This window comes from Sorex araneus, chromosome 5, assembly GCF_027595985.1.
Source record: "Sorex araneus isolate mSorAra2 chromosome 5, mSorAra2.pri, whole genome shotgun sequence".
Classification (NCBI taxonomy): domain Eukaryota; kingdom Metazoa; phylum Chordata; class Mammalia; order Eulipotyphla; family Soricidae; genus Sorex; species Sorex araneus.
The window spans coordinates 132,778,939-132,803,194 of record NC_073306.1 but is presented as its reverse complement, the minus strand read 5'-3'; the positions used below and the strand labels follow the sequence as shown (position 1 = coordinate 132,803,194).

Sequence of the window (24,256 nt, the reverse complement as noted above, 5' to 3'; positions counted from 1 at the left end):
CACTCCTGGCGGTGCTCGGGGGACCTTAGGGGGTGCCGGGGATCATGTTGGTACAAGGCGCTCCCCGCTGTACCGTCCTCCCAGACCCTCCTTCTGATCAGTTTTACAGTATCTGAACCAGTGAAGGGCAGGCACAGCCCCTGGGCCGCGCCAGGCGCCTCTCGAGCCCTTTTTCTATTTATTAACTCACTCAGCAGCCCTTGCTGCGCGCCCGATAGATGAGAACAGATAAGGCACAGAGAGGGTGAGCGACTTATCCCAGGTCACACAGCTTGCAGGCAGGCGAGCCGGAGAGAGCCCTGGCTCCTGGGTCTGGGGTCCGCCCTTGTTATTTCCTGTCGCGTCCCCCGTGGCCACCCCACTGGGGGCTGCTCCGGGGCACTGGTGACTGGGGTGCCTGCTGGACTCTCTCGTCAGCGGCTAGAACAGTGCCTGGCACACACACACTCACTCAGCAAATCCGATGGCAGACTGACCGATGGCGGCTCCTCTCAGATGGGGAAACTGAGGCTGGGGGAGGTGACCCTGTGGCCCTGGGGCTGGGACAGGGAGGCAGTGGCTGACCGGGAGCTGGGGTCTGGCCCCTGCCTGAACTCCCGGCCTCCTGGCTCGGCGAGGGCCTTCTGTGGCTCCAGGTTCCAGATCTTTCCTGGGTGAGGTGACTCGGCCCTAGTGCTCGGTGCCTGTACCCCCGGCCCGCTGGTCTGTCCATAGCTGAGCACGGGGCGGGAGGCGAGCGGCAGGGGCTGTGCGGGTGCTGGGGGTCTTCTCCCTGGGTGCCCGCAGCCCAGTTCCCAAAGGCAGGCGGGACCCCCACTCCCAGCTTCTCTGCCTCCGCAAGGGTCCCCCGCTTCCTGCTGCCCACCCAGCCCGTCCTCGGTCCCCTCACGTGACGTGCTCATCTGCTCTCCCCTGGGGTCTCGCTGAAACTCAGTCCACGGAGAGCCCCCTGGCTGGACTCAGCGTCCTGCTTCCGGGTCACCCCCTGGCCCTCCGGGCAGCCATAACCGTCAGAACAGCGAACCCTTATTAGGCGCCTACGGTATGCACCACGGTGCCATGGGTCAGACCTGGCCTCTGAACAGAGCCCCGAGCCCCAGTGCTCCCGCGTGACGGCTGAGGACGGGAGCAGGGAGTGAGTTACGTGCGCCAGGACGGCAGACGGGCCTCAGAAGGGGGCTCGGGGAGGCGCCTCACGGATGGTCGTAGAAGCCCCCCGGTGCAGGGGCCTGAGAGGAGGCGCCAGACAGAGCCCGAGCCTGCCGCTCCCCGCCAGCTCTCGTCCCTCCTGGCACCTTCACGTCGAGGAGCTTAGCTGCAGTGGGGACAACAGAAAGGGGGTGGTGTCACTCAAACCACATTAGCATGTGTGAGCTTCAGGCAGGGTTTGATCCAGGAGCTCACGCATAAGGCTTAACTCAGTTCCCATCTGCTCCTCTTGCGTTGGCTTCAGATTCCTGTGAGGGGCTGAGGGGGGTGGGGCTGGGAGTTCCGGGAGGAGGTTCCCGAGGGGAGCCGGGCCAAGAATCCTGCCCATGAATCCAGAACCTGGAAAGGAAGTGGCTCACTCCTGCCCCTGGCTCAGAGCCGTGGAGCAGAGCAAGGACATGGGCTAGCCTGGGAATGACTGGGTAAACGTGTGTGTAAATATATGCGAGTGTGTGAGAGTGAGTCTGGGTGTGGGAGTATATGAGTGTGTGTGTGTGTGTGTGTGTGTGAGACTGGTGTGTTAGTGTGTGAGTACATGGGAGAATGTGGTTATTTGTGTGTTTGAGTATGATTTTGAGTGAAAATATATGAGTGTGGGGGAGTTGTGTGTGAATGTGGATATGTGGGTGTGGGTATGTGAGTGTGTATGTGTGTGGTGTGGTAGCATGTATGAATATATTTGAGCATCTGGGATTATGTGTGAGTGTGAGTGTGTGTGTGAGTGTATCTGAGCATCTGGGGGTGTGTGTGAGTGTGTGTATGAGTGTATCTGAGTGTCCGGGTGTGTGTGTGAGTGTGTTTGTGAGTGTATCTGAGCATCCGGGGGTGTGTGTGAGTGTGTGTGTGAGTGTATCTGAGTGTCTGGGTGTGTGTGTGTGTGTGAGTGTGTGAGCATGTGTGCATCTGTGTGTCTGGGGGATGAGTGCGCGAGCCTGTGTAAGTACCCGGGTGTGACTGTCAGCTGCCCCCTCGGGTCCCCATGTGGAGGTGCCCAGAGAGGTGGGGGGCCTGGGGGAGGGCTGTGGTCCTGGCCCGGGCTGACCGTGCACTGTTTGGCCCCTGGGCTCCCTGCGTGTCCACACGTGCCGACACTCTCTCCCAGTGCTGCGTGTCTGATGGACTCTCCCTCCATCTTCAACCCAGCCCCGCGCGTACCAAGCAGGGGACCGAATCCCCACTGTCTTGGCGACCTTCTGGGACCCGCGTGGCTTGGGGTGGACGCCACGGGCCTCTTGGCCGTCGGGCACTGGGCGCTGCTCCCACACGCCCCCTGCCTCGAGCACTCGGCCCAGAGCCCATCCTGAGTCTCCGTCTTGTTGGCAGGAGCTCCGTGAGGGCGCGGGCGCCCGCCAAGGCGGCCAGGATGTACGGCACGCTCAGGAAGGGCGCCGTGTGCCCAGACCCCAGGCCCCAGCAGGTGAAGAAGATCTTCAAGGCGCTGCGGAGAGGCCTCCAGTAAGACGGGCTCCTGCCGCCTTCCCAGGGGGCTTCGCTCTCGCTCTGGCCGGGCTACTCTCACCCTGCGTCCTGCTGGGGAAGGGGGCGCTTACCTGCCGAGGGCACCCCCTCTTCTCCAGAGCCCAGCCCCCAGGGAGAGGCAGAGCCTGGAAGACCGTGGTGCTAGCTGGCCCAGAGAGGGCAAACCACTTCCCCGAGGCAGCCCAGCAAACACTAGAACAGGGTGTCCTGGCCGGGGCCCCAAGTTTCGGGCTATTTCCTGTCCACCCTCGACGGGCTGGAAAGTACAGTGGGGATAGAGCTGGGGTGCCCAGCCCCCTTCTCTGGGCTTTCCAGGGTGGGCCCCCAGGTTCACTGGCTGCAGTGACACCCGAGCCCACGGGCCGCCCGCACTCTCTGGGGGCTGCTCTGTCTGTCTCTGCACGGGCCACTGGGGGTCCCGGGAATCACCAGGAAGTCCCCCACACTGCCAGGCCGGGGCCAGGCGCACCCCCCTCGCTGCTCCTCCCCCCCCCCCCCGCCCCCGTGCCTGTCTGAGTCTCTGTGCTCCTCCCGCAGGGAGCACCTGTGCGCCCAGCAGGCCGAGCTGGATTACCTGTCGGGCCGCCACAGCCACACACACAGGAACTCCCGGCTGGTGAGTGTCGGCCCCGGCGGGGCCAGGCGCCAACACGCGGGGCCCTGGGGGCTGAGGCGGGGACGGCATGGTGGGAAGGGCGCCTGCCTCACGCGTGGCCGGCCTGGGTTCCGTCCCCAGCACCACGCAGGGGCCCGCGAGCACTGTTGGGAGTGAAGCTGAGCACAGAGCCAGGAGTGAGCCCTGAGCCCCGCCAGGTGTGACCCCCAGTCAAAAAGCCTAAACAACAACCCCCCAAACAAACACAACCCCTCCCCCCCACTCCCGGCAGCTCAGGGCAGGGAGTCTCAGAATGTGATGGGGGTGGAGCCGGGGGTCGAACCCAGGGCCTTGCAGCTTCTCCACCACGGAGCCCAGCCGGGCCTGGGAACAGGCTTGATTCAGGACGGAACCTGGCTGAACCCGACCCACAGGCTGGTCGGGGCGTCTCCCCCTAAGCCCCCACACCTCCCCGACCCCAGATATCCAGACTTCTAGCCCCTGCAGACCTCTATCCTTGGTTCTAGAAGTTACTGTCAGGGACAGACCTTTTTCTTCCTCAGAGTGTCAGTCTTTTTTTTTTTTTTCTTTTTGGGTCACACCCGGCGATGCACAGGGGTTCCTCCTGGCTCTGCACTCAGGAATTACCCCTGGCAGTGCTCAGGGTTGCTGGGAATCAAACCCGGGTCGGTCGTATGCAAGGCAAATGCCCTACCCACTGTTCTATCACTCCAGCCCCGATCATTTAAGTTTTTAAATTTTATTTTATTTTTCCTATTTGTTGCTGTTTGGGGCCACACCTGGCGGTGCTCAGGGTTACTCCTGCTCTGCTCTGAGAGCGGCATGATCTCGGGGCCACAGGGGGTGCTGGGGACCGAACCTGGGTCAGCTGTACCAAGGCTCTGGCCCACAGCGTTTTTAGAGGCGCGTGGGGGCGTTTTTGGATAAGCCACATGGAGCTCGGCGTGACTGGGCCTGGGCACCCTGCGGGGCGTGCACGCCGGAAGGTTCTGGAAGCGTGCGTGCTGAGTGCCTGGGTCTTGCCTGAGCTCACTCTCTGGGCCCCCAGTGCCAGGACCCGTCACTCCAGATGGAAGCTCTTTCCAGTCTCGGGGTCCCATCCACCTCTTCTCTGGGACCTCTGGGACCCCCCTGTCCTAACAGGCAAGACTCAGAAACAGGGGCCCAGAGTGATAGTACAGCAGGGAGGGCATTTGCCTTGCACGCAGCCAACCCGGGTTCGATCCTCGACATCCCATATGGTCCCTCGAGCACCGCCAGGAGTAACCCCTGAGCATCGCTGGGTGTGGCCCAAAAAGCCAAAAAAAAAAAGAAAAAGAAAAAAGTCTCAGAAACACAGGCTAGGGACGGGCACCCGGACCCTCCAGGGACGGCCCCCCGGACCCTCCAAAGCACCCGAGTGCAGAGCAGCCCCAGCTTGGCTGAGGGACCAGAGAATCTTTGCATCAAATCAGCGTCATCCCCTCCAGACAGAGCAGAGAGCGGAGCTGGGCAGGGAGGGAGAGGCAACGCCCGGCCTTCTGTGCCAGCCCTGGGCATGGCCAGCTCAGGCTGGACATTCGTGGACAGTGGGCAGAAGCCCCGTCCCCGTCCCCACTCCCCACAGGGCGAGTGTCTGTCTCAGCTGCTCCATTTTGCAGACGGGCACACTGAGACCAGGGATGGGCGGAAATGGCCCAGGGGCCACACGGTGGGACAGAGACGGGGTCCCACCACCTCCTGGAGACCTTGCTGGGGGGTCCGTCCTTCCCAAGGCTTGGGGACCCCTGTTTCTTTCCTCAGTGGTGCTTTAAGTTCCTTTACTGGTACGCGGTCAGCTCCCGAGTGCAGCCTAGTCCTGACCTCCCCGGCGCCAGGGTCACGCAACCACCAGGGTGGGGTGAGGGTGGGGCTTACAGGGGAGCCTCCCCCCGCCCAAATACTCCCTCCCTCTGGCTCCAGTACAGATTTGTCACCCCTCTGGCGCCCCCTGGTGCTCGGCACGGTGACTGCGCCACTCCGGAAGCGTTGGCCTGGGGGTGCTTGTCCCGGCTGAGGTCTCCTTAGAGACAGCGACCCCCGCTTGCCCAGGGCCCACCGTGCCCTTTGACCTCACCGCCGGGTTGGGGGGGCAGCGCGCCCCACGCAGGAGGGGCTGATGTGGCTCAGGGAGGCCGAGTGCCCTGCCCCGGACACAGCGGCGAGCGAGGGCCCAGGCGGGGCCCCGGGCAGTCTCGGGGGAGGCGCTGGCTCGGCCCGCTGCGCTGGGGGCTCCCGTGGTCACCCCGACACGTTCTCCTGTCTTCCCGCCCTGCAGGCTTTCTATTACGACCTGGACAAGGTGAGCGGAGGGCGACGCACAGGTCAGGGGGCTGCAGTAGGCCTTTCGTCCTGGCTGCCCCTTCCTCCAGCAGGAATACCTGGGTTTTCGACCCATTTTGCAAATGGAGAAACTGAGGCTCCACGATGAGACCCCGCCTCCGGGGTGGAGAGGGGCTGCCCTGGCTTTGAGTCCAGTACTCCGTGTCGGGATGTTGAGATAGGGGCAGGAGGTGGGCGTGGCGGTGAATGTGGGCGTGGCCACGAGGTGGGCGTGGTTGTGTGGTGGGTGTGGCCACGTAGTGAGTGTGGTGCCTGGGCTGAGTGGATGGGCGTGGCTGCCTTGGTGGGCGTGGCTGCTGCTGGGGGCGTGGCTTATGGGGGCGTGGCAGGGCGTGGCCGCTCCGGCCACCTTTCAGGCCGCTGGTCTGTTTCTGAGCAGCAAACCCGCGCCGTGGACAGGCACATCCGGAAGATGGAGTTCCACATCAGCAAGGTGGGCCCGGGTGCGTCGCCGTGGGCGGGGGTTCTGGTGCGGGCAGGGCTGGTGGCGGGTTCTGTGCCAGGCTCACTTTAGGCCGAAGCCCTCAGGTTCCAGCTGCGCAGACGGGAGGGCGGCAGCCCAGAGAGGGTCGGGGCTGGCCCCGGGTCACACCGCAGGTCCCTTCAGATCCGGGTCGGTGAACTCTCCCACCGTCTGCTTCTCGGCCCCCGTTGCGGGGTGCGGGTGCGGGGAGCAGCGGCAGGAACCGACAGACCCACCCACCTGCCGGTTCCCGGGGCACAGGCAGGGCGACTCCCAGCGCAGACAGGTGTGGTCTGGGGCTGGGTGGGCGCAGACTGGGCTCCCGCGAGCGCGCAGGGCGCTCACCCCGGCGCGCCCGCCGTGTGCCCGCTGCAGGTGGACGAGCTCTACGAAGGCTACTGCGTGCAGTGCCGCCTGCGCGCGGGGGCCGCCAACATGCAGCGCGCCTTCTCGGGGGGCCCGGCCAGCCGCGCGTCCCGGGACAGCCTGCAGGAGCTGGGGCGCAGCCTGCAGGAGTGCGCCGAGGTGCGTGTGTGCGTGTGTGTGTGTGCGTGTGTGCATGTGACAGCCTGCAGGAGTGCGCCGAGGTGCGTGCGGGTGTGAGGCTCCGTGTGCGCGCGCGTGGCGGCCTGCGGGAGTGCGCTGAGGTGCGTGTGTGTGTGCATGTGTGTGCGTGTGACAGCCTGCAGGAGTGCATCAAGGTGCATGTGTGTGTGTCTGTGTGTGACAGCCTGCAGGAGTGCGCTGAGGTGCGTGTGTGTGTGCATGTGACAGCCTGCAGGAGTGCATCAAAGTGCATGTGTGTGCCTGTGTGTGACAGCCTGCAGAGGTGTGCTGAGATAGAGCATGTGCATGTGTGCACGCGTGTGCGTCTGTGTGACAGCCGAGGGAGGGGGAGGAGGGAGACCGAGCTGTCTCCGAAGCTTCTGTGCTGCTGACCCCTTGTGGCCCCCGCAGGACATGTGGCTCATCGAGGGAGCCCTGGAGGTGCACCTGGGCGAGTTCCACGTCCGGATGAAAGGTGACAGGAGTGGGTGGCCGGGACCCCAGCGGCCCCGGGGTCAGGCAGATCCCAGCCCCGTGCAGGCCTGGTGTGACCTTCGGCCTCAGGCCAGTCCTGCTCCCCCCCTGGCCTGTCCCTTGTTCCCCGTGCTGGTTCCCCTCCCCCTCACGCTCATCCCCACGGCAGAGGGGCCCCCCCTGAGGTCTGGGTCCTGGGGGGAGCAGGAGGCAGCGGGGAGCTGGCTTGTCTCTGTTGCAGGCCTGGTGGGCTACGCGCGCCTCTGTCCCGGAGACCAGTACGAGGTAGGGTCTCCGCAGCTCCGCTCTGCGCCGGGTGGTCGGGCGGGGAGCCGCGGGGACCCAGGGTCCCGGGGGAGGGCGCCTCGCCGGCCGACTGAGCGCCCACCCGACCCGCAGGTGCTCATGCGCCTGGGCCGCCAGCGCTGGAAGCTGAAGGGCCGGATCGAGTCCGATGACAGCCAGACCTGGGACGAGGAGGACAAGGCTTTCACCCCCACCCTGCATGACAACCTGGAGATCAAGGTGGGCGGGCGGGGCGGGGCCGGGCGAGGGCGTGGCCAGGCAGAGATGGAGAACCGCGCGAGGGCGGGGTCAGAGGGGCGTGGTCTCAGAGGGCGTGGTCTCAGAGGGCGTGGTCTCAGCGGGCGTGCTCTCGGGGTGGGGCCCGGCTGGCTGGACTCCACCCTCTTTTGCCCCCCTCCAAGGTGACGGAGCTGCGGGGCCTGAGTTCCCTGGCTGTGGGGGCCGTGACATGCGACATCACCGACTTCTTCACGACCAGGCCGCAGGTCATCGTGGTGGACATCACTGAGCTGGGCACCATCAAGCTCCAGCTGGAGGTGTTGTGGAAGTGAGTGGGGCTCGTGCCGCGCTGCCTGCAGAGGGAAGGGGCGTCCCCCGCCGTCCCCAGCGCCCCCGAGGGCCTGATCTGCTGAGCACTGCCCGTGGCCACGGCCACTCCCACCCGGGCCTTCCCTGGGGTCCCCGGACAGGCAGGAGCGAGGGGGCCGCCTGGCCTTTTCCCACTGAGACAGTTTCCCCTTTCCCGGGTGTGTGTGTGCGTGTGTGCATGTGTGTGTGTGTGTGTGCATGCGTGCATGTGTGTGTGCATATGTGTGCATGTGCGTGCGTGCGTGCGTGTGTGTGTTGGGTGGGTGGGTGGGGTCCCTGTGCTCTGTCCCCCAGGAGCTGGAGGCATCTGGTGAGTGGCCAGGCCTGGCCCTGGTCCCAAGCTTTGTCTCCTCAGCTGAGCGTCGCAGGGGGCTGGGTCTTCCCAGAGGGTTCGAGCCAGGGGTCCCCACCCGCCTGTGACTGGGGTGGACACACAGTCCTGTCTCGGCGCTGAGCTCCTGTCCCCTGCCAGGCGGGGTCACCCATGGGTGTGAGGGCCGAGCTGGCAGTGTCTGGCCTCTGTGAAGGAGCCTTTGCAGCCTTCCCAGCCCAGAGGTGGCTCGTGGGGCCCCCCACACCCCGAGTGCCGGCGAGGCCTATGGCTCCGGTACTGTGAGGACACAGCAGAGCCGCCTGGGCTGACCCTGCCCCTCCACCCCCCACAGTCCACTGGACGCCACCGACTGCCTGGGGACCCCCAGCCCAGCGAGCAAGTCCTCCTTGGGTGGCAGGAAGGGGTCCCTGTACAACTGGACGCCCCCCAGCACCCCCAGTTTCCGGGAGAGGTACTACTTGGTGAGTGCACTCTGGGGGCCGTCGGGCCCTGCGGCCCCTCCAGAGGGAACAGCTTTGGGTTCAGCCCCCTGCACTGTGGCTGGTGGAGGTGGGGGTCTCTCTTTACTCCTCTCTTTACTCCACCGCGTAGCCTGGGGGTGTCTGCAGGAAGTGCTGGTCCTGCTCCGTCCCCGAGGGGCTGTTCTCTGGCCCTCGGACCCTCTCACTGCCCCGTCCCTGTGACCGCGTGTGAATTTCTTACAGTTATCGGAGTCTTTGGGCCACATCTGGCGGTGTTGAGAGCGTTCCCCTGGCTCTGCTCAGGGGTCACCCCTGGCGGCTCGGGGGCCCTCCCGGGGCGCTGGGGGTTGAATCAGGGTAGGACGTGTGCACAGCAAGCTCCCCACCCGCTGTGCTGTCTCTCGGGCTCCTAGGATATGGATTTAAATATGACACGCTTCCGGCAGGCCTTGGTGTAGACAAGCACTTTCTGAAGTGGGTGAAGCCCCCAACCGGGGTGCAGAGTCACCCCGGGGTGTTGTGGCCTCAGACACCACTGGCGCCTTCTGTGTGATTCCGGGGGTGGGGGTCTCTCCGATCTCTCTGAGGGGGGTGCAGCTCAAGTCCGTTTGGGGACCTCGGTGAGGTGCGAGAGCGACTTCCTGTGTCCGTCCTGATCTGTGTCCACGCCTGAGGGCCGAGCCCCCCGTACCCCGCAGGGGCTCAGGCCTCCTGTCCCCACACCAGGGCAGCTTTCAAGCGCCCTGACACCAACCCCCCTCTCTGCTCCGGCCCGGGGCCCAGGGGCTGTCTTGTGTGCCCATGAGGCGTTGGGGGGCAGCTGCAACCTTGCACCAATCCCTAAGACCGGTGCTCCGCTGGGGTCCAAATGTGTGTGTTTGGGGGTCCCGGGAGCTTGGTTCTGTGGCACTGAGATGTCCGCCCACCAGAGGGCGCTCGCCTACAGGCCTGCTGCCCCTCACACCTCCCCGTTTGTGAGCCCGGGGGGTGGGGGGGTCTCAGGACGCCTCTGCTCCCGGTTGCTGCACTCACTCACCAAAGGTCACCTCCTGATTTTTTTTTTAAGGGGGGGAACCCTTCGCTGTGCTCAGAGCTTACTCTGGCTCTTTGTTCAGTGATCCCACACTTCTTTTCTTTTTTTATTTTTTTGTTGGGTTAGTGGCAGAATTATTATTTTTTCTTTTTTCTTTTTTCTTTTTTTTTGCTTTTTGGGTCACACCCGGCGATGCATAGGGGTTACTCCTGGCTCTGCACTCAGGAATTACCCCTGGCAGTGCTTAGGGGACCATATGGGATGCTGGAAATTGAACCCGGGTCGGGTGCGTGCAAGGCAAACGCCCTCCCCGCTGTACTATTGCTCCAGCACCTAATTTTTTTTAATGACTTCACTGTGAAATACAGTTACAGACTTACAAACTTTCGAGATTACCTTTCAGATCCCCCACTTTTTTTTTTTAATAAATCCATTTTATTTTATTTTATCTTTTTGCTTTTTGGGTCACACCCGGCAATGCACAGGGATTACTCCTGGCTCTGCACTCAGGAGCCACCTCTGGCGGTGCTCGGGGGACCCTATGGGATGCTGGGATTCTAACTCGGGTTGGCCGCATGCAAGCAAACGCCCTCCTGCTGTGCTATTGCTCCAGCCCCATCCCCCACTTCTTGAGGGACCGTACACCCCAGAGATTGAATGAGTCAGCAGTGGCCTTCCCCGCTGTCCCATCTTTCCCGCTGCGCCGGGCACCTACCTCTTTGTGGCGCTTACACTTGCGTGTATGATGCAAAAATTGCCTTTGGTGCTAGGGTCGTGGACAGACGGGCTGCCCCGTCATGCTCAGCACATGTGAGGCACTGGGGTTTTGAACTCATGACCACATGCTTGCAAGGCAGGTGCTCTAAGCCCTGTGCTCTTCCTCCAGGCCGAATCTCCTCTCCTTTGAGGGGGTGGTCAGGTATTATCCCACGGGCATCTCCTTCTGGGTGAGGGGGCGTTTGGGATAAAGGGTTTGAAGATCAGAGACAAAAATGAGAAGCTTGAGTTGAGCCCAAGGGAAGGGTGACACATAACAGTGCAGAGCTCCTGTCCCCTCTGCACCCTGGCTGGTGGCCTGGTGTTGAGTTCGGAGAGATTTTTTTCCTTGTGGGGTCCATTGTACTCTGCTGTAAAAAAAAAAAAATCCTCTCTGGCACAGTCTGCAGGTGAGGGTTCAAATTCTCCTTATACCTCTCGGTGCTGTGTGACCTCAGGCAAGTCACTCAGCCTCTCTGTGCCAGAGAAATGAGACTAATGGCTCTGCCCTGGTGGATTCCGAGGGGCTGGGACACAGCTTCTGCCCAAGGCCGCTGCCCTTCCAGCTGCACTGAGCACCTGCCCAGGTTGCCCTGAGATCCCAGGGAGGAGTGGCGGAGGCGGGTGGCTGAGGCCGGGTTTCCGGGGCGTCCCTGGCTGATGCTGTGCCTCTCTGCCCCACTCCAGGCCGTCCTGCCGCCGCTGCCAGCCATGCCCAGGGCTGCGTCCCTCCTCAGCTACCCGTCGGACGGCGACCTCGGCCCGGGGAGCCAGGGCCCGCCCAAGATGGGCTCCTTCAGCTCCGAGGACCCCCGGGACACGGAGACCAGCACGTCTGCATCCACCCTGGACGTGGGCTTCCTGCCCTCGGTGGTCGGCCCAGACGCTCCCGTCCAAGAGGGGCCCCTGGACGGGCCCCCGGCCCCGGGCCTCCTGCCGGACATCGGCGACCTGGCCGGGTGCCGCTGGGCGCAGCAGCCTGGCTGGAGGCAGCTGGACGCCGAGAGCCCCCCGCGCCACGAGCACCCCAGCCCGGGGCGCCAGGGCGGCCGCGAGGACTCAGAAACAGGGGCCGGAGAGGATGGGCCTGGGGCGGCCCTGGAGGGGCCCCTGCAGGAGGTCCTGGACTTGCTGGGGTCCATGGAGCCCGCCCCGCCCCCGCTCCGCGAGCTGCAGAGGCAGGTCCTCGGCTTCAGGGAGCGGCTGAAGGTAGGTCCGGCCCCGGGTGGGCGGCGCCCCTGCTGGGCCCCGTGGGACCCCAGGAGGCCTCAGTTTGCTCATCTGTCCGGTGGGGTCAGCAGTGGCCGGTGCTGGGCGGGCAGGGGGAGCACCCGAGGGAGTCGGGGCGCGGCCCGTCTGCTCCCCGTCGGGCCAGAACCGGGTCAGAACCGCCTCTGACCACACGGGGAAGCAGCGGCACCGTGAGGGACCCCCAGAGTCAGAGCTGGCACAGAGAAAGGTCACACGCGCCCCACGGAACCTTCCAGAGAGGGCAGCCGGGGCCGTCCTCGGGGGGATGATTATTTTGGGCTAAAACGTAGGTGAAATCACGCCCGCTCAGCCACGCCGCTGCCGCGTGTGCGGGGCCTGCCTGGGGCGTGTGTGGCTCCCGGGGTGACCCGGCACGGCCAGGCGTGGCCGCCCGCTAATAAAAACAAAACAAAACTGGTTTTGGCTTTTCCTTCCCACTCAGCTCCGGGACAGTCCGACCTAGCACAGGCCAGGGGCAGGTTAAACTGACGCTTCCTGCCCCGGGACTTAAGGTGGCCCCGGTCGGTCAGTGCCCTGATCTCTAACAACGACCCGCCCGGAACCTCCAAGAAAGACGTCTAAGCAGTATGGGGCTGGGTCCATAGGACAGTGGGGGGCGGGCGCCTGGCTTACACGCGGCCCGCCCGGGGGTCGATCCCTGGCATCCCATACAGACCCTGGGAGCAGTGTCAGGAGTGATTCCCGAGTGCAGAGCCAGGAGGGACCCCTGAGCACCACACACACACACACACACACACACACTCGCGCGCGCGCGCACACACACACACACACACACACGCACACACACACGCACACACACACGCACACACACACGCACGCACACACACGCACACACACACACGCACGCATGCAGGCACGCACGCGCGCACACACACACACACACTCACCAGCCTTGCTTCCCCTCTCGGAGAAGCCGTGTGCGTGCATGACCCCGTCTCCCCTGGCTGCTCAGGGGGCTGCCCCCTTTTCGCCCCTGCCTCGCAAGAATGCTGCTGGCCTGCCCACCAGTTCCCGGCCTTCCACCGCCCGCTCTTGGTCCTGCTGTTTGGTCGTTGCACTTAACCCTCCCCAGTGGACACGCCAAGACCCCGGGTCACCGACCAGACCAACGGCACAGGCTGCTGTGTGCTGGGTCCGGCCCGAGTGAATGTTTGTCGTATTAGAGAAGCCGAGCCCGAGGCCGGTGGCCAAATGTTAGGTCACGGCAGCAGTAACGGGGACAGTGCCGAGCCTCGAGGTGCCCCTGCAACCTGTCCCCACCCACGCGGGCTGCAGTGGGACTCGGGGCCACCTGCAGCCACATTCCAGGTGGGAACGCACCGTCTTTTTTCTCTATTTTTGCTTTTGGGATCACACCCGATGATGCACAGGGGTTACTCGTAGTTCTGCAACCCAGGGGACCACATGGGATGCTGGGAATCGAACCCGGGTTGGCCGCGTGCAAGGCAAATGTTCTACCCACTGTGCTATTGCTCCAGCCCCGAATGTGCTGCCTTTGACTCTTGCGCCCAGTGGCCCGGGGCCTTGGCGGTTCCGCTGGGAAGGGTGAAGTGCAGCGACCAAGTGGGCAGACAGGGCAGGTGGCCCCTGGGGAAGGGCCCCGCGGAGGGCTCCCTCCCCACCCCGGGACAGACATGATTACACGGACGCCTTTCGGCTCTGTCTCCGCCCGGCGCCTCTGTCCTTGCCGTGCCGTGGGGGGCTCGGGATGTGCTGCCCACCCTCACTTGGGGGCTGCCCTGGGCTCAGGCGTGGCCTTGCCTGCAGCCCCGCGTGGCCAGCCCCGAGCGCGCCTCGACCGAGAGCCTGGTGGAGTGTATCTTGGAGAGCTTCGCCTTCCTCCACGCAGACCTGGCCCTGTTCGGGGGTCCCCGGTGAGTGCGCCCCCCCATGCCAGCCTGGCGGGGAGCATCCCGGACTCCTACGTGTTCCCGGGGATGGGACTAGGGCCCCTGTCACAGCCCAAGCCCAGCCTGGCACTTTCTCCCCTCTCCCCCTGCATCCCCTCCTCCCTGAGGCCTGGGCCACCCCCGCCCCTGCCCGCCCCCCCCCCAGTCCCGGGAAGGAGCGTCTCTGGCCCAGAGGGAGCCTGATGGCTCACAGGCTCGATTCTCCGGACTCAGAAAGGACAGGACCCCAGCCCCAGCGCCGGCGCCGAGTGCGTGCAGGGAGCTCACGGCCAGCACCCCCGAGCTGGACATGCTGCTCGAGGTCCACCTGCAAGTGTGCAAGGATCTGCTGCAGGTCGGAGAGGGGGCGCTGAGGAAGGACAGTGGGCAGGGCACGTTGGTCCCGGCACCCCGCACGGTCCCCTGGGTCCCCCCTCCCAGGAGCGACCCCCGAGGGCAGTGTCAGGAGGAAGCCCTGAGCACTGCCGGGTGTGGCCCCCACACAGAACCAAAGTGGAGATCTGGGGACCCCACCCGAGGCTGAGGGTTTCCCGGGCGGGCCCTCGGGCCCAGGTGGCTGTCGCCGGAGCTCGGAGCTGCTGCTTCCTGGAGCAAACCAAGGTGGCAGCGGGTCCCCTCCCGGCCGTGGGGCCGGCAGACAGGGGGAGCGGCCCGGGTCCGAGAGAGCTCAGGGTGGGCTTCAGGTGCGGCTGGATCCAGGCTCACGGGTCCTGACCGGTCCCTTCCCGTCTCCTGCTTAGCTGCTGGGGTCCGTGCCCCTGTCAGCAGCACCCCGTCCCCCGCCCCCCAGACAGTGGGGAAGGGCCCACCTCGGGCAGGTGCCCCGTGGAGGCGTGGTGGGTGGGGCCCCAGGCCTGGGGCTCCCTGCTGACCTGGAGCATCGCGGCTGCTCCCCAGAAACTGGCCTCCCCCAACCTGTCACGGATGGTCCAAGAGTACCTGCTGGAAGAGGCGGGCCGGCAGGAGCAGGTCCTGGAGACGCTGTCGGCGCTGGACTTCCGGAAGGCCCGCCAGGCCACGTCCGTCGAAGAGAGTAAGGGCCCGCCCGACCCGGGGCTGGGCGTCAAAGCCCGGCTGGCCACGCCCAGAGGAACCTGGGAGGGACAGCAGTGGGCTGCGGGGATGCTCTGCGGCCGGCCTGTGTCTCGGGCCAGGGGGTCCCTGTGGCCCGGGGCCTCTGTCCAGGGGGTCCCTGTGGCCCCGGGGCCTCTGTCCAGGGGGTCCCTGTGGCCCCGGGGCCTCTGTCCAGGGGGTCCCTGTGGCCCCGGGGCCTCTGTCCAGGGGTCCCTGTGGCCCCGGGGCCTCTGTCCAGGGGGTCCCTGTGGCCCGGGGGCCTCTGTCCAGGGGGTCCCCCCCCAGACCCCCGACCTGTGCTCCATGGGTGGGGCTGGGCCCTGCCAGGGTTGGGGGTGCCCTGCGGGTGCGGGCCATGGGGGGCCCCCCCCCCCGGCTCTCGGGCCGGTCACTGAGGCTGGGCTTTCAGTCCTCCCACAGGCCACCCGGAGGAAGGGGTGCCTGAAGCTGTGGAGGGGCTGCACGGAGCGCGGCGGGGTCCTGGCCTGCCCCGCCCCCGCACTGCTCAGCCAGCTCAAGAGAACGTTTGTGCACAGGGTGCGCGGGAAGTACCCGGGACAGCTGGAAATAGGTACTCCGCCCCGAGTGCTCACCCAGGCCCTCACCTCTCCCGGCGAGTCCCCCCAGAGCCAGAGTTGAGCAGGCCGCTGTCAGGGGGTGGGTGGTGGGTGTGGGTGGGTGGGGGTGGGCAGCTGGGGACGTGCCCAGGGGAAGCTGCCCGATGCAGGGCGGCCTCCTCCTGACCAGTGGCCGCCACTCTGCACCCTGCCACCCTCTGGCCCCGAGGGAGGACGGGGAGCCGCACCCCGGGGTGGGGGGGTGGGTGCTGGCCTGGCCCTCAGCAGCGCTTGTCTCGCAGCGTGCCGCAGGCTGCTGGAGCAGGTGCTGAGCTGCGGGGGGCTGCTGCCCCGGGCCAGGGCCCCTGAAGACCAGACGGTCACCTGGTTCCAGTTCCACGCCTACCTGCAGCGGCAGAGGGTGGCCGACCTGGAGAAGCACTTTGCCCAGCTCACCAAGGAGGGTAGGGGCTGGTGGGTGCCCCTTGCCCCGGGAGGGGGGGGCAGCGGGCGGGGCTGGGGGCTCGAGAGGCCGGCGGTGACCCCGGCCCCGGCCTCCCCGCAGTCACGCTCGTGGAGGAGCTGCAGTGCGCCCGGCAGGCCAAGGCCCTCGGGAAGCTGCGGGGCAGGCGGCTGGGCCAGCTCCAGCCCCTGCCCCAGACCCTGCGCGTCTGGGCGCTGCTCCAGCTGGACGGGGCCCCGCAGGCCCGCAGGAAGGCCAGCGCCCGCCTGGCCGGCGCCGCACGCAACGGGAGCTTCCGGGAGAAGGTAGCGAGCGCGGCGGGGCCCGGGCTGCGGGCGTGAGGCGGGCGAGGCTCGCTCCTTGCGGGAACACGTAGGGGGCTCCAGCGTGGCACGCCGGGGGTCACGCGTCACGCATCCCCGTGTCACGCAGAAGCGTCCCTCGAAGGCCCTGCTGTCCCCTCGCTTGCCGGCAAGGAAGGAGCCCGGGTGGTGTCCAGCGCTGCCCTGTCCGCCGGGCTGGCCGGAGTGACCCCCCGCCCAAGGGCACTGAGGTTCCCGGAGCCGAGACTCTCCCGAGGCGGAGAGGGGGGCTGCTGGGGTCACCGGCCTGCTCCCCTGGGGGTGCCGAGTGCCTCGGGCATCAGGCTCGACTCTCGGCTCGTCGCTTAGGGGCCAGGGGGGGCAGCCGGGTGTGGGCTGGATGCATGCAGCTGTCCCCCTCGCCCTCCATGGTGCCCACGAGGGCACACCCACCCCACACCCCCGCCCCGGGCCTCATGAACGCCGCCGTGGGTGTCCCGGGTCTCTGAGTCAGCGCCGTGGCCCCGGCCCCCTGCACGGGCGCCCACAACCTTCTCACCGCTCCCGGCCCGTCCCCAGCGGTGTCCCGGGGGCCAGGGTCGCAGTGTTTCCCAGGCTGCCCAGATGTCCCGGGGGGCAATCAGCAGGGGCCCTGAGCGCCTGGCGCCCCGTCCTCCTGCCCCCCCCCCCCCAGCTTCCCCGTGGCTCAGTGAGTCGGCCTGGAACATCGGCCGCCTGGAACATCGGCCGCCCTTGATTTCCAGAAAACCGCCTTCGCCTCCCCCGTCAGCCCCTCGCCTGCGCCCGGGCGGGTGGCAGAGGTTTTTACTGGGGCAGAAACATCTTCAGACCCGCCGAGGGGGCCTGGAGCAGGGCTGGGGTGCGGGGTCCTGGCCTTCAGGCGGGCAGGCGGGTGAGGGCAGAGGGCGCAGCACCCAGGAACGGCACTCGGAGCCCCGGGGTCAGACAGTTCCAGCAGCGGGCAGGCCCCTTTGGGACCCTCGACCCCACCTTCTCTCGGTTAGGCCAGTTCCATGCCTGCTAGGTCACCCCTGAAAGCAGGGGTGTCCCCTGACAAGTCAGCAGAGGTGACAGGCAGAGGTGACGGGCAGGTGGTCCCAGAACCGAGAGTGGACACGGGGGAGGACCCCGGCCCCCTGGACGTCTGCTCTGGGATCTGGCTCTCCGCGGGGAGGTGCCGGGAAGCCGTGGCCAGCGAGCTCGCTCCTTCTCCCTTCCCGGAAGGACAGAGGGACCCCGCCTCACAGAGACACAGACAGACAGCAGGGGTGCCCGGGCCCTGCTCTCAGGGGCCTCACGCCTGTCTCCCCCAGGCTGTGCTCTTCTACACGGACGCCCTGGCCGGCGAGGACGCGCGGCTGCAGCAGGCGGCCTGCATGGCGCTGCAGCACCTCGGGGTGAGCGTCCCCTCGGGGCGGCGGGCGGGCAGGGCGGGGTGGGGCGGGTCACGGGGCCTCCTCCTGAGCTCTCGGAGACTGTGGCCTGGGAGCCTGGGTGGGAAAGGTTCTTGAGGCTCTTAGGCAGCGAAAGCGTCAAGTAAGAGACACGTGGAAATGCCCCACGGTCTTCACGCTTCCCGTGTCTGAGCACTTCAGAGTGGGCACTATTCAAAAAAAATTCAGTAGTTTCACTTTCACCTCTGTGGGGAGAGGCTTGGCCCACACCTGGTGGTTCTTAGAGGCCCATGTGGTGCCGGGAACTTGAGTTCCAGGGCTGGCCACACTCACCTGGGTCCTCTCTCTCCGGCCCCTGGATATAGCTCCCAAACAGTGACACGACCCTTTGCGGGTTAGCCAGGGAATGGGGGCGTGGGGGCGTGCGGGCGGAGGGGGGTCCATTGTAAGAATAGTTTTTTTTTTTTTTCTTTTTGGGTCACACCCGGCAATGCTCAGGGGTTACTCCTGGCTCATGCACTCAGGAATCACTCCTGGCGGTGCTCAGGGGATCCTATGGGATGCTGGGAATCGAACCCGGGTCGGCTGCGTGCAAGGCAAATGCCCTGCCCGCTGTGCTATCGCTCCGGGCCCCAGGATAGTTTTTTTTTTTGGTCACACCTGGCGATGCACAGGGGCTACTCCTGGCTCATGCACTCAGGAATCACTCCTGGCGGTGCTCAGGGGACCTATGGGATGCTGGGAATCAAACTCGGGTTGCCCGCGTGCAAGGCAAACGCCCTCCCCACTGTGCTACCGCTGCAGCCCCGGGATGGAGCTTCTGTTCCCATCTTTTACTCGAATATCATGGCGAGCGTCTGTGAGAGCTGTGAAATCTAGACTCTGCCCGTCTCCTTGGCCAGGCTCCTCACGTTCGTCCCTGCCAGCCAATGATTTCCCGTATTTCCCAGACTTCTTCACACATGACCCCCTCCACGTGCCCCTGCGCCTGGAACTCTTGCTTAGAACAAATCCTTGTAGATCTGCAAGATGAAAAGAATCCGGCAGAGGCAGGGTGGATGAGCACCCCCGTCCCCGGGTTCCCTCTGGAGCGGGGGTGGGCAGCAGGTCACACCCCGGTCCTAAGGGTGTCCACACACTCTGCTGCGCTGCCTGCTGGCTGGCCGGCCGCACCCGCTTCCGAGGAGCCGAGGAGCCGAGGGCAGCTGTGGCGTGGGTGCCAAGGGTGGGCTTCAGGGTGCGTGTGCCCCTCACGGGCCGGCTCCCTCTTCCTAGGCCGTCGAGAGCATCGAGCAGATCGCCAGCCTGTGCCTGTCGGAGCTGGAGGCCGTGCGCTCGGCGGCTCGGGAAGCCACGCTGTCCTTCGGTAAAGTCCCTGTCAGGCCGAGGGAGCACTGGGGCCGGGGTCCGCAAGAAGGTGGCGCTTGGTCCTCATTGGGGCCCATTTCCTTTCTTCCTGGAGGCGGCGGCAGGGCCGGGTTCAAGAGTGCCTGGCTATGGCTTGGACGGGGGTGTGGGGGTGTGAGGGGGTGGGAGGGTGTGCAGGGTGGGGGCCGGGCAGAGCCCGAGTGCTCCCTCCTTACCCCTGCCCCTCCCAGGGGCACCTGTGCCCACAGGCCGAGCAGGGGGCACCGGCCATCAGGGGTCCCTTACCTCTTCCAGGGGAGAAAGGGCGCCTCGCCTTTGAGAAGATGGACAGACTTGGCTGGGAGCAGAGGGCGGCCGCCTGCAGCCAGGAGCCGGACGTGGAAATCACGGTGTTCTAGGAAGCCTCAGCGACACGCTCGCCTCTGGCTCCTCTACCTTTGCCGAGACCCAGCCACACGGCCGAAGCAGGGGATGCTGTGCCCACCCCTCCCCTGAGCGTAGCGGCGGGGCCCCTGCCCGGGAGCAAAGCGGCGTCACAATGGCGCGGAAGCCCGGGACACTGGCATTGGGGGGGTGGCGGGTTTCCGGCCTTCCCTGTGGACAGGCGGAGGCGGGTGCCAAGTGAGTCTGCACACGGCAGCATGGTTCCGGGGGCTGCTCGGAGGTTGGAGACCGGCGCCCCACAAGGTGCCTTAAGCAGAGCCCGAGGAGGCCCCTGTCCATATCGGGACCAGGGGGACAGGCCAGTCAGGCGGCCCTGCTGAGCTGTGTCTGGGGGGACTGGGGCAGTGGAGAGAAGGGGTGCTGGCGGGACCCTGCATCTCTACTCTCCAGCAGCGCCCGGGCTGAAGAGAAGGCGCGCTCTGACCACACCCCACCCAAACAAGAGCCTGTGTGCGTGCGTGCTGGCATGGGGCAGTGTCATGCCCCCTCACAGCTGAAGACTGCTTCCTGGTTGAACTTAGTATTTATTTGCCATGTTCATGTGCTGAACTCTCTGAAATTCCCATTAAAGAGTGAAAAAACATTTCCCAGTCCCGGCTGTTTCCCACACGTGTCCCCCTGCTCTGCCTGCCTTTTCCCAGCGTGACCCTGTCCGGGGGACCCAGGGTGGGCGCCTGGAGGAGGCACTCCCGCACCTCCTGCTGGCTCTCGGAGGCCCAAGGGCAGCCTGTGGAAGGCAGAGCACCGGAGCCCGAGTTTGGCCCCAGGTCCCTCTGATGCCTGATGGCTTTTCTTCCACACGGGCCTCACACATCTTCCTGGACGCTGTTTCTTTATGGACCAAACCAAGGTCTGAGTGACAGCGGCGCAGCTGGGGGTCCTACGACCCCCACTGGAGGCACCTACAGCTCCAGTAAGTCACAAGGCCCGGGAGGTCAAAGAGCTAATTTTTCCCCTAGAAAGTTCATTTTTTGTGTATGTGTGGGGGGTCACACCCGGCGATGCACAGGGGTTACTCCTGGCTCTGCACTCAGGAATTACCCCTGGTGGTGCTCAGGGGACCCTATGGGACGCTGGGAATCGAGCCCGGGTTGGCGGGTTGGCCGTGTGCAAGGCAAACGCCCTCCCCACTGTGCTGTCACTCCACCCCCAGAAAGCTCATTCTTGATCTACCTTTCACAATTTCTAACCCATTTCAAAACCCAAAAGTTAAATCAAACAAACCCCAAAACAATCACCATGCGTGTGCGTGGGGGAGACGGGCACTGACCGGGTCACAGGAAAGGGGTGTCTGCACACAGTTCCTCCACCTCACCGTGGTCTCAGTACGAGACACCGGTGCCCGGGGGGTTGCTGAGAGCTGGACCTCAGACAGTGCCAACAGGACACATGAGGGGGTGGATCGGGGCCAGAGACTGGTGCAAGGATATCTGCCAGCCCCCAAAGGGGACTCGGCCCCTCCCCACCCACCTATCCCCCATCAGCAGGGAGGGAAAGAAGAGGCCGTGGCCCACCCTGGTCTGGACCCACGGGCCATGTAGTGGGGGACCATCACATCCACGCTCTTGACAAGAACATTTTTGTCATTCCAAGTAAACGGCAAAGCAGCCACTTACGTTGTGAGGTGGGAATGGTACAGTGGATGGTTCTGGAAGTGCACGGAGGACCTGGAGAGGACCCTGCTTCCCCCTCAACCCCCCTCCCCCGGCCCACCCCGCTGGCAGACACCCCAGAAAGGCAGGCTACGAACACTTTGCTTGTTCGGTTTGTTTTTATTTTCGTACAAACGGCTGATTCCATGGCCACTGTGGAAAAGAATGACCCGCTGAGTAACTATTGGCTTAAGGCATAGAGCAGGGCGCTCGCTACTTCTCTACCGGATATGGGACGAGAGGGGCCCATGCTTCCCGCGGACGGGAGGGGAAACCAGTCTAGCCATGAGAAATGCTACTACAGAGATCTAGATATATGTACACGCCGAGCTCCAGGGCTGTGGCCGCGCCGACCTGGCCCTTGGCCGCCCACACCTCCCCAGGCTCTGCAGGGCACCGCCTCGAATGTTCCCACCACAGAATTCCTCTGCACGAGAAAGGCAAAAGGTGAAAATGCTGGCCAAAGGCAGCTCGGAGCTCCGGCTGCCGCGGTGTTGTTCTGGTTCAGTTGAAGAAGCCACTGAAGGCGGAGGTCTGAAGATCCCTTGCAGGAAGAGTCGTGAGCACCATCGGTCCTGGGGTCTCTTGGCCAGTCCCCCCGGATCAAGCAGTCAGCAGTGGCCGCCGGGGCGGTTAGCCAGGCTGTCTCCGGTGTGAGGTTTAAAATCCCGGCTGCCCCAGAAGAGCATGGACATGGGACAGTCGAGGCTGGTCCCCAAAGTGCAGGGCTAGGGTGGGGGCTCCATGTGCCTCAACGTTCAGGGCAGGAGGTGTGACTATGGACCCGTGGAATGTCAGGATGAGGCCAGGCTGGGAGTCGCTGGGGAAGTCACCAAGGTGCCGTACCGGGAGTCAGGCCAAGACCAGTGAGTGTCAACACGGGCCTGTGGGTGGATGGCGTGTGCTCCAGCCCAGCCTCTGCAGCCAGTCCAGGGGGCCGATCATGCACAGGGAGAGCAGAGCACTCGGTTTCTGAAGCAAGGGGGATGGGGCCGGACAATGAGAGGACGCACATGCGTGCTAGTATACAGGAAGTGGGGTTTGAGGGAAGGTTCTAGCAGATCCCGGGGGAGGGGCCTCATCGGGACAACATCATCTCACGTCGAGTGTCTTAAATACCCAAGTGTCCGTTATACATTATCCCAGCGTCTTCCGGCGCGGCCCGCACGGCCACGTGTGTCGACTGCTCACAACCGTCCTCTATGCCAGGCCTGTCGCCGCAGCAGGCGCGGCCAAGTGCTCCGTGCCCGCCCTACCTGAGGGTTTGCTATTGTACTTTTTGATAAAGCCCTTGATGCAAGGCTGACATCAAAAAAGTCTTAATACATTACTGGTTTAGGAAAATGCTAGTGCACTATGGACACTTTTTTGGGGGAGGGAATAAAAAAATAAATATGGAGTGGAAGGCGCCCTCCCTCCCACTCCGAGGAGGGTGCTCCAGGGAGGACGCTGGTGCCAACCACCTGGGAGGCACCAGGACATATCCAGGGTAGCACCTGGGGGGCAAGCCTGGCCCCCAGCATGGGACTCTCTCTCCTGCGACTATGGAGGGGGTTCGGGAGCACAGGCCGGGGCAGGGGCGAGGAGAAGGGGGCAGATGGCTCTGTGCGGCCCGCTGCCCATGCAGCCCTTACCTACCGCGGTAGGCCTGCCAGCTGGGTGCAGAGGCCGACAGTGGGTGCGGGTAGAGCGCAGGTGGGGTGGGGTCAGATTATGGACTGCTGCTGAGCAGGAACTGGAATGAAACCAAGTATTTTCAGATGAGCCCGGATCAGCACTGCGGGGCTGTGGACTCCTTCCCCGGTCGACACCTGTCCTCACACTGGCCTTGGCAAGGGGGCGTGGCTTTTTCCTCCTTTCACACTTGGTGCCTGCCCCCACACCCCCCTTGCCTCCGAGGAAAAAAATTGTGGGTATTATGGCGAAACCATCCGATGTGCTCAAAGATGGTCGCCTGGAAAGAGGGAAACTTGGGAAGGCCCAGAAGACATCCAGGGCGGCGACTCCTTGCCCAGCACCTGGATGTTCCGCTCCCGGCTCCCTGCACAAACGGCAACGGTCTGACGCTGACACAGAAACTCTGAACCCAGTGCAAACCACTCCCTCTAGACCTCAGTGGTGGGGGGGCCAGGCCAGCAGCTGCCCTGAGACCTGAGCAGGTGCCTTGAGGATCACTGAGGAGGGGAAGGGGTGAGGAAGGGCCGTGAGCGGGCTGGCTGTCATGTGCAGGGGGGAGAGAAACGAATGGAGCAGGCGGTGGGGACACCTGAGCAGAAGCGGAAGCCAGCGCGGTTTCTAGGGGTTTCAGGGCTCACAGGTGCCATGGTACACCTCTCCCCCAGGGAAGCGTCCGTTTGTCCAAGCATAGCTGTCTCTCCCGGGAAACGTGCTTTCTCACGGTACTACCACAGTACAAGAGAGTCCCCTAAGTGCCCAGTCTTCCCCACCTCCAAAATAACCCAAAGCTACTTTTTATAAAGGTTAAAAACAACAATGTGTTGCAACTCTATTTTTTCTTCCAAAAAAAAAAAAAAGGGGGGGGGGCGGTAGAATGAGAAAAGGAGAGAGATAGAGAGGAAGAGAGGAAAAAGAGGGAGGGAGGGAGAGGAAAGAAGAGAGGAAAGAAGAGAGAGACAGATGTATTTGGCATTTTCTCTACTTACTCCTGAAAAGGGAAGGCCCTGAGATTAGTCTCTTATGTCCTGCGACCGCAGGGCGCCTCACACCCCGTGTCGACCCTCGATCCTCCGCTAGCCCTTCGCAGTCCCCGCCTTAAGCCCTGGAGCTGCCGCTTCTGAGACGGGCTCAGATCCTCGCAGCGCCGATGCTGCGGCTGGGCTGTCACCAGCGCTGTGCCCGCGCTCGGTCGTGTCGCTGTCCTCAGTGGAAACATACCCGGTAGCAGAGGTAGGCGCCGGCCGAGAGCACTGCGGCCACACACATGTGCACCAGAAAGGGCTTCCAGGGAGTGGCCGCCTGCTCCTGCTCCTCTCGGGCTGCCGAAGGCTCCCCCTGGGCATGCTCGCCCCCCGTCACCCGACGTCGGACTTCAGTGTCTTGACTCGTGCTGCGGAGGGAGGCAGGAAGACGGGGGTCACTCCCTGAAGGATGTGGGAGGCAAGGGAAACTGGTGGTCTGCTGCCCACAGCCCCCACCGCCAGGAAGGCCCCGAG

The 24,256-nt window shown here is 64.6% G+C and overlaps 2 protein-coding genes across 3 annotated transcripts in view; one reads left to right on the top strand and one right to left on the bottom strand.

Annotated features, from left to right (window-relative positions):
• The window catches only part of RIPOR3 (RIPOR family member 3), a 53,344-nt gene extending 33,323 nt beyond the window's left edge, over positions 1-20,021 (top strand). The window contains exons 3-22 of the mRNA XM_055139755.1: positions 2,533-2,664; positions 3,226-3,304; positions 5,601-5,624; positions 6,045-6,098; positions 6,504-6,653; positions 7,086-7,149; positions 7,390-7,433; positions 7,548-7,673; positions 7,856-8,001; positions 8,708-8,837; positions 11,314-11,835; positions 13,666-13,772; positions 14,022-14,142; positions 14,706-14,841; positions 15,292-15,453; positions 15,742-15,903; positions 16,005-16,207; positions 17,539-17,622; positions 18,895-18,985; positions 19,282-20,021. Coding sequence (XP_054995730.1) covers positions 2,533-2,664; positions 3,226-3,304; positions 5,601-5,624; positions 6,045-6,098; positions 6,504-6,653; positions 7,086-7,149; positions 7,390-7,433; positions 7,548-7,673; positions 7,856-8,001; positions 8,708-8,837; positions 11,314-11,835; positions 13,666-13,772; positions 14,022-14,142; positions 14,706-14,841; positions 15,292-15,453; positions 15,742-15,903; positions 16,005-16,207; positions 17,539-17,622; positions 18,895-18,985; positions 19,282-19,385 — 2,641 coding nt within the window. The 3' untranslated portion in view covers positions 19,386-20,021. The remainder of the gene's footprint in view (positions 1-2,532; positions 2,665-3,225; positions 3,305-5,600; positions 5,625-6,044; positions 6,099-6,503; positions 6,654-7,085; positions 7,150-7,389; positions 7,434-7,547; positions 7,674-7,855; positions 8,002-8,707; positions 8,838-11,313; positions 11,836-13,665; positions 13,773-14,021; positions 14,143-14,705; positions 14,842-15,291; positions 15,454-15,741; positions 15,904-16,004; positions 16,208-17,538; positions 17,623-18,894; positions 18,986-19,281) is intronic.
• A 1,162-nt stretch (positions 20,022-21,183) lies between these two features.
• PTPN1 (protein tyrosine phosphatase non-receptor type 1) overlaps positions 21,184-24,256 on the bottom strand; it is a 58,420-nt gene continuing 55,347 nt past the window's right edge. For both annotated transcript variants that reach the window (XM_055139334.1, XM_055139335.1), the window contains exon 9: positions 21,184-24,150. In XM_055139334.1, the coding sequence (XP_054995309.1) occupies positions 23,964-24,150 (187 nt within the window). In that variant the 3' untranslated portion in view covers positions 21,184-23,963. The remainder of the gene's footprint in view (positions 24,151-24,256) is intronic.